General features: G+C 25.8%; 1 protein-coding gene across 2 annotated transcripts; it reads left to right on the top strand.

Moving 5' to 3' along the window:
* Nucleotides 1-318: 318 nt before the first annotated feature.
* On the top strand, nucleotides 319-6,945 carry LOC145835953 (SAGA-associated factor 29-like). 2 transcript variants are annotated; one of them, XM_082943722.1, is made up of 6 exons: nucleotides 319-452; nucleotides 657-734; nucleotides 2,911-3,100; nucleotides 4,867-5,054; nucleotides 5,779-5,928; nucleotides 6,302-6,945. In XM_082943722.1, exons 1-6 carry the CDS (start codon nucleotides 327-329, stop codon nucleotides 6,509-6,511), a joined length of 942 nt encoding a protein of 313 aa, XP_082799848.1. In that variant the 5' UTR covers nucleotides 319-326; the 3' UTR covers nucleotides 6,512-6,945. The 2 variants fall into 2 exon arrangements, with proteins under 2 accessions (XP_082799848.1, XP_082799849.1); XM_082943723.1 differs by lacking the exon at nucleotides 6,302-6,945 and adding an exon at nucleotides 6,013-6,136.
* The last annotated feature ends 2,069 nt before the right edge of the window (nucleotides 6,946-9,014 follow it).

Raw genomic sequence — 9,014 nt, 5'->3', positions numbered from 1 at the left:
TTTTTATATGTTTTTATCTCAATAAAACTTAATAATTTAAAATATTATATTTCAGCTAATTGTATATAAAATAGTTTATTATCATAATTATCAACTAATTTATTCAGCTATGCAGGTTTACTTTAATTAAATATTTTAATATTAAAACTTCTTCCTGTTTTTTTGTTGCTGATTTTTAGCATAATTTCTTAAAACTATACCAAGTATCAAGCATGCTTTGATATATCAAAAATTTTATAATAAACAATTTGTAATATCTTGCAAAGGTGTTTTAAATTTGTTGGAACTTATATATAAAGTTTTTGTAGCATATATTTTATAAAATCATGGCTGGTAGACGTAATGTAAAACCAATGAACACTACTCCATCTACAATAGCTGAATACAACAAAGATATTGGAAAACATCTGAAAATTCTTCCAAACCACTGCCTTAATATACACAAAATACAAGTATAAATATAAAGTTTCTGTCTTTGCCCTTTTACATATAAAATATCTAAGTAGTAATAAGTTAATGTTGTGTATTATTTTATTTAAGAAACAGACAATAGTGAAAAAAGATTAACATTATTTTTTATTAATAAAAAGAACTATAGAAAAGTAAGCAATATTCTTTTTTTTGCTGCTAATAATAGATAATTATTTGCAATATAGAAAGAATTTTCTTCTTCAACTGGAGAAGTGCAAGATTTACAGGCCAGTATATCAAACACAAAAAGCTCATCAGTTGTTGTAAGTTGCTGTTTTACAGACATTTATCAGTATTTACTTATAAACATTTTTTTTTCTTTAAATATTTTACAAACAAAGGTAAAAAACATTTTAAATGTTAGAAATTTTAGTAGTTAATGATGTTTTCAAATAGAAAAACCACACAAAACAAGTTCATTGAAATATATTACCAGCAATTAAAAAAGTATTCAGTTTATAAAAACAAATACACTAGCAAAAAAATGCTCCATCAAACTGTATAATTAATTTTACATGAAAAGATACTGATAGTTTTGATAAATTAAGTGTTTCTAAGACAGTTTTTATAAAAAGTTTAATAAGTTTTGCTGTCTATGAAGTTCTTTTTTTTAGTTTTCATAAGTAAATAAATATTTTTCTTGATAGAAGCTTTTTAACTAGCTAAAGATTGTAAATTAAATTATTGTTATTAAATTAAAATATGTAATTATAATAAATCTAACAATTAGCATATTATACAAATTATTATATATAGCTAAGCAAGAACTTATAATTTTTCCCCAGTTTTATCTACACAAAAAATAAAAAGGTTAATTAACTTAGCTATAAAAAAACAAATAATTTATCTCTAGAAAAGTTGTACATTTATGTAGAGTTCCAGATTTTGAAAATAATTCAAAATAAAGCTTAACTATTTTAGTTTGATACTGGCTTTGCAGCTTTTAAAAAACAAAATTTAACATAAAAGCAAATACACATTTAAATTGCAATTAAAACACTAATGTTTTATCTGAAAGAACTATGTAGCTAAACATTTATAATAGGCCCGCTACCAGCTGAATTCGACCATGCCCTTGTGCTTAGATGAATAAAAAAACTATAAACACAATGCATTAAAACAACAAATATGTAAGAAATGAAATTAATTTTGTATCTCATATTTTCTTCTGTTTCTTAAAGTATCTTTTTTATCTTTTTTTAGTTTACTTTGTACTGTAGATCTAATTCGGCTGGGTAATTTTCATGTAAATCCCACCTGTTAGTTCTTATATTCAAGCTTTTTAGGTAGCGCTTACATATAATGCCAAGCATGAAAAGTTGCCAAAAATAGGCTGTTTGATAAAAAGCAACAAAAATAAACTAAAGTTTAAATAAGTTTATTAGTACCAATCGTGGTGTCATAGACTTTCCTTTAGATTAGGAAAACAAATTTATATAATTAAAAATCTTACAACTGAGTTTTTTGTATGAAAAATAGTTTCTGATCTTATGTATTTTGATATTTCACTTCAATTGTTAATTAGAAAAAACTTATAAAATGTTTTGTTCACATTAAAAGTAAACTTATAAAGTTAAAAAAGAGTTTTTTGAAAATTTTTTCATACTAAACAAAGTTAGTAAAACTTTTTAAAATGTTTTTTAAACTTTACTTCTCTGAATTGAGCCCAGCAATTTTTTTTAGTGATATAAATGGCTGTATTTTTTTTTATTTAAATTTTTTAAATAAATAAAGTTCAGAAAATAAATTATTTAATTCTTAAAAAAATCTCCAACTATTGTTTATTTTCCATATAAAATTTAATAAAGTTTTAAGAAATTAGCAGTTTTGATTAAAAAATATTTCCCCATCATTATTTACTGCCAGTGATTGATTTTCATAGAAAAAAATAGCTTGCTACTAGTAAAAGGCTGCCAACCCCTGCCACTTACTTAAAATTTTTTTTTGCTGTAAAAACTATTAAAAGTTTGAAGTTCAACATTAGCCTGTAAAAAACAAGATAGCCTACTGATAAGCTAATTAAACTGTTAAAAAAATCTTGTGTACTTAGAATATTTTATAAAAAAAAAATTACATTTTAACTATAAGTATATTAAACTTTAATAGTTTTTGATCTGTATTTTAGAAAACATTGTGGTTATCCTTTTTGTTGTAATAGCTTTTATGTGTTATATATATAAACTGTTGTAAGTAAGGCTAGCTTATTATTATAAACTATGTCCTGTTCAAACTTGTTATAACTATTTTTAATATCTTATGAGTATTTTATTTTGATCAATAAAAGTAAAATATTCAACATTAAATAATTAAGTGTGATTTTATTTTGCAAGTATAAAAACTCATATGGATAATGAAGGTGGTTTTACTGAAGTAATATTTTTAAAGTAACAAGAATAAAGTCTCATTTTTTTTAGTTTCTATATCAGCAAATAACTTTAGGCGTACGAACAACGTTTGAACCCGATTATAAAGCTAAGAAAGCAGCAAGTAACTGAGTTGTGCGAGAAAACAAGAAAGGCGCTGGAAGTCATCTATGAGGTAAAAAGACTGCAGCAAAAAAGAAGGGTCCTTGAAAGGGTTTGTGACAAAAGTGACTGTGAGGAAAACGGAAGGAAAAATATCAGAAAAGGTAATTATTTGATAGATATTTATTTACGTTTAGATTGTTTACTGTTTGGATTATTTTCATTAAAGGGTTAGAATTTTCAATTTAATTTATAACAGTATAACAAACTTGAAAAAAAATGAAACACTTTTTGGTAGTTTTAAGTTAGTTTTGTATTATTTTCACTAAGATCAAACCATAGTTTTGATTAAAAAATTATTTATTGATATAATTGTTTTTTTTTGTTTTTTAATAAAGTTATTATTATTGGTTTGATTTGTTGAAATATTTAAGATTAATGAAAAGTTACAAAATATTAGGATATACAGTGTTTTAAACAACTTATACTTTCAACTTCATATGTTTTTAATTTTGAACCTTACAACAAATTAGACAAAAATTCTGTAATATAAAATTTAAAGTAATTGAAATAAAGTTTTACTGATACCAAATTTCCTTATGTTTTGTGATTTATTGATTGTTGTACTTATAAACAATGATATTTTTTGCTAAGATCTAGTCCAGGATTCAGTAGATTGTAAATAGTATGATTCAAGACCTTTTTTAGAAACAAAATATTTATAATTTAAGAATTAATCACACTGACAGGTTTGCCACTTTACCTGGAAACCTGGAAAAACCTTGAAAAACCTGGAATTAGACAATTTAGGCAAAAAAAACCTGGAAAAACCTGGAATTTTTAATAATTTTAACATTTGCAGTAGTAAAATTTTGATTTGACATAAAAAATCTATCATATAAATAAGATTTTATTGTCATTATCAAAAAAAAATTTATTAAAAAATACATTTAAAGTAACTTTACAGTATCTTTTCAATGTTTTTATACTATTTAACACTATTTCTAATACAGAAATTTACTTAAAACTAAAAATAGACCCAAAAATGTGTACTTTTAAAAACCTTGTAGAAATTTGGAAAACCTGGAAAAATTTTTGAAAAAGCGAGTGGCAACCCTGCACTGAGTTTGTATCAAAAAGTCGCCTAAAAAAACACATCATCTAAGCAAACCATCAAACACAACAAATCTACAGTTTTAATTTTTTTTTACAAATAGTAATTGATCTATTTCGTAAAGACTTACAAACGTTTGTAAATGTTTTCTCGTTGCTTTATATAAAAGTTACATTATTTTTAACATATATCTTATATATATATGTTTTTCTAGTAGGTTTAATAATTTCAAGTAGATTAATTGATTTCTTCTTTACATGACACACCGATTGAATCTTGATTTGAAAACATATGTTTAACAAAGGATAAAAATGTAAAGAACTTTTTTATAAAAGTTTGAAACCTAATGAAGTTTAAGTTTCTAAAACTTAAATAAGTAAAAATAGTTGAAGTAATATATTTTTTATTAGGTAATAGAGGTTATCAACTAGTTTTATTTTGAGCGATTTTACAAACTAAGTCCAATTTTATTTTTAAAAACTTTCGATAAGATAAAAATCAAAATCATTAGAAAAAAACACTACTATTGTTTTCAATTACATTATATATTTTTTTATTAATATCTATAAGTACATACAAACTTTGCAGACATTTGAAATTAAGCAAACTTAACAAAAAAAAAACAAATTAGCAGTCTTTACATAAACTGTTTTCAATAAGATCCATTTATAACACGCTTAATTCTGATAGAAATTAGATAACTTTATAAGAGCAATCACAATATATTAAAATACATTAAGTATAAAGATCAAACCTATCAAGCTCATAAAGTAATCCTTAATTTTCTCAAAGTTAACAAGCTGTTATTTTTTGCAGGGGAGCTGATGAAGCAACTGCAGCAGGAAGCATTTTTCGTGCCGCTGTGGATCAGCGATGCGGAAACTAAGGCGCCACCGCTGTGCGGCGCTGTTCCCTGCCACCCCGATCACGTGTGCGAGGCTGGTCACCGCGTCGCTGCGCGAATCAAGTCGGGAATGAACGCTGATGATTGGATTGTTGCAGAGGTGAGGGAAATTTTGAATTGTCAATTCCTAAAAGTCCGTTTAACTTACTGACATATAAAAACTTTATGTGCAACTTTGTTTTTTTTTAATTCTTATTTTTGGGTAATTCTTATTAATTATTTTCAAAACTTAATCACTTTCAAAGTTTCTACTTACTCTGGTAGAATATTTTTTATAAAGAAAATTTGCACTATTTATTGTAAATTTTTCTAAATTTATTAGGTTTAGACGTTTAACAAAAGTTTTAAAATAAAGTTATTTATTGTATTTCAAAAATTTATGATTTTTAATTTAGCGCTTAATATTTTTTTCTTAATGTTGAAAAGGTGAAACTTGATCAATTTTCAAAAGTTTTTACTTGATCCAAGATTGTTTTATTTTAAACAGTAAAGTATAGTTGTAATTTTTCTTACTTCGAACTTATAAAGCTTTATTTTTTTCAAACAATTTAAAGTTTCTTAGTAAGGTTTTTATGCCTTTGGTTTACAATAATACTGTTTGAATAGATATATTTAAAAAGTTAAATTCTTATTAACAACCAGCTGCTATTTAAAAGAGCATTCGTCATGTACTAAACTATCAGGTATCTAGTTACAAGTTTTGTCATTAAGTTATATTGGGAAATTTATTTTTTTTGTATAAAAAGTATTTATTATTGATTCATTTATTATTATTTAAGTTTTATGTATATTCACATATTTAATTATATGTCACTTGTTGGCAGGTAGTGAAATACGACAGGGCATTGGGGAAGTACCACGTTGTTGACGTTGATATGGATGTTGAGGAGGGCTCCGACGCCCTCCAAGTCTTAAGTAGGAGAAGGGTAATCCCCCTACCTAGGTGGAGGGCCAACCCGCAGACTCATCCTGAGGTTTGTTGAATTTTTGATTTGTCTGAACTTTAAAAGTAACTAGTTTTTAAGTTGTAACATGAAATATTTCGATACTTATTACAGAAATATTTGATGTCCAAAAAACACGTTTTGGTTAAATTCGTACAATGTTTCATAGGTGCAATTTTAATATGTCAAAAGTTTCAGTTTTAATATTGTAAAAGTAAGAAAAAAATATTCAACACTGCTCACTCTAATATTGATTTTTGTTTTAATAAACACTAAAGAAATGTGAAATTTTTTTATTAGCTGAGCTCTTTTATTACTTTTAATAAATGCTTTTATGGAGGTTAAAACTTTTGTCTTCGCCCATGAAATTTTTGACCCATCATTTTCGAACCGCCTTCAACAGGCTCTGTTCGAAGTTGGCACGGTTGTGCTCGCCCTCTACCCGCAGACCACCTGCTTCTACCGCGGCAAGATAGACGGCCTCCCGACCCACCCCACCGACGACTATTCGGTGCTGTTCGAGGACGTCACCTACGAAAACGGCTACTCTTCGGCCATCCGCGTCGCCCAGAAGTACGTCGTGGTCAGTCGCGAAATGCGAGATAAAAAGTAAATACTGTGAAAGTATTTATATAGAAGTGAACGTTGGAGGCGGTTGCGAGCCGTAAACTTAAGACCTTTCGTTTTAGTTTTGCTGGGCATGGTCAAGAATTGTTGTTAAAAAATTTTTAACAAAAAAATTAAAAAACTTGCTAAAATGTAGTTTTGAAAATAATGTATCAAGTGTTTATGCAAGTCCAACAAAACCAAACATTTGATAAGTTTTATAGCTCTAACTATATATTTTTCGGATTTTAAATTTGTTTTTCGTTTTGAAAAGTTTTTTTCTTGTTGATCAAAAAAAAAATTTTTTTTTAGGTATTTTTGTATCTTTTTAAATGATTTTGTACACTACTATGTTTTTTTATACTTCAAATTATGTTTTGAAGTTGATAATTAAAATAGTTTTTAAAGTTCTATTTGAATATTGTTCAGACATTATGTAAAACTCCATGAAGTTAAATTTAAAAAAAATTGATCAACTGCTTTTGTTATAAAATTGAAGTTTTTCGTTTGTTTAATTTTTTTTTGTACAAAGTTACTAAAAAAATGTAATTAGTTTACTGTATTAAAGTCTTAATAAAGTAATTAACATTAATTAACTAAAATTATATATTTTTTTTTTTTTTGTTCTTTTGTTATAAAAAGTTCAACAAGATTAAAAGAAAAAAATTACAGAAACAAAGTAAGTTTTTTATACAAAATCTTCAAATTTTTATATCATACACGTACTCTTTATTTTGTTATTATTTCCTCCCTTTTCTACCACTTTTTTTTTTGCTAATGAATTTTTGTATGAAGTTTAAACACTAAAAGTAGAATAACTAGGCGACTAAAATCACTAAAATTTAAATAAATCTTTGTTTGAATTTTCTAGCTTTTAGTAAATGAAAGCTAGAAAAATTAGATATTTGATTTTTGTTTATTAAGTATTAATTTTAAATCCAGTAATTTGGCCAGGAAAGACGCCTAAATGTTGTCTAAGACGTTAGAATTTTAAGTCTAATCTTTAACAACTTAGGTATTTTTTTATTATCAAATGTTTTTTGATTAATTTTAAGTAATCTTTTATACTTGAATTTGTGTAATGTATATTTCACAGATTTTTGTATTTCATTTACTTCTGACCAAAAAAGTTCGTTTTTATAAAACCCTTCTAAACCATTAATTTTTTATTCCACTAATTAGAAATGTTAGACGTTTTGACCTAGGTTTAATTCCAAAGATATTGAGTCAAACTAGATATTTTAGCATATAAATTTAAAATCTATTACGTTCATGTCCTGTAAGTTAAGTTTTTCTACAATAATCAATATCAATGAAAGTTGATATCCTTCCGCCAGTTTTGTTCTTGCACTTGTATCTACTTTTTTTTTAATACTGAGTCTGGTATCTTTCCATAAAAAGTTACAAGCTTTTTCTGCGCAATAGTAAGGTGTGTAAAGGTAAGTCACTCATTTTTCAAACCTAAGCTAAATATTGCATAAATTCTAAAAATGCTTACAATACCAATTGCAGAAAAACACTAATAGTAACAGCAGGAGATGAATATCCGAAAACGTTTTATAAAAATTTCAAATATATGGCCTCGTGTTTACCTAAAACCTACGTAGGCGTAGCTAAAGTTAAACACTAACGTAACCTATTTAGTTATTACCAACTAGATCATGAGAAAAACAAAACTTTTCTTGTACAAATTTTTAATAAACTGAAGTTTTTATTTCTCGATAACCAAAGAATTAAACCCAAGTCTTATAATTGGGTAAAATAAAAAGACCAACTGAAGTATGATTTTTTTTAAAAGTCCTTGCATGAACAGGTATTTTGTTAAGCATTTAATGTAAAGATATTTCTAAACGCAATCAAAAGTAAATCGTTTAACTTTGTTTAATTAAGTCTTAAAACTGTTTAAGTTTAGGTACACTAAGAAGTTTATAAAAAAATAATGTAACTCTAATAATTAGATGATATTTAAACAAGATTGCATTTTTGATAGCATGTCCGTAATAGTTGAAAATATTATTTGCTTTAAGTATGTTTTTAGTTTTTATAACTTGTTAAAAAGTTACGATTACTGGTGAAAAAATATTGAAAATAATTGAAAGTCCTTGCTTCCATCACAGAGTAGACCCGCGATTGAGGAGAGAAAAAAAAAAAAAGTTTTTCAACTTATCTTTGAAAACAGGCGACCAGAAAACCAACGAACTAGCGCATTTTAAACTTCAAGTTAAAAAACAGAAGTCATGTCAGTTGAATAGTTTTTTCATAAAACTTATTTAGAGGATTCCGAAACTAAACACTTACAAATAAAGAATATTTTTTTATAAGTTATTTATTGAATAAAAAAATCCTTAAACTAGTTTAAAAGAGTGGTTTAAGTTTTTTTAAATCTTTTTAGTTGTAAAATAACAGTTTGTTCGATTCTGAACCTATGAAACCTTGTGAAAAGGATTAAAGATTGTGAAAAGTCTGCTAACTAGGATTAGCTTAAAAAAAGTTTTTTTTTCCGGATACGC

The sequence above is a fragment of the Thalia democratica genome, chromosome 5, assembly GCF_965202585.1.
Source record: "Thalia democratica chromosome 5, ktThaDemo2.hap1.1, whole genome shotgun sequence".
Taxonomy (NCBI): Eukaryota; Metazoa; Chordata; class Thaliacea; order Salpida; family Salpidae; genus Thalia; species Thalia democratica.
This window is presented reverse-complemented; position numbering and strand designations above follow the sequence as displayed.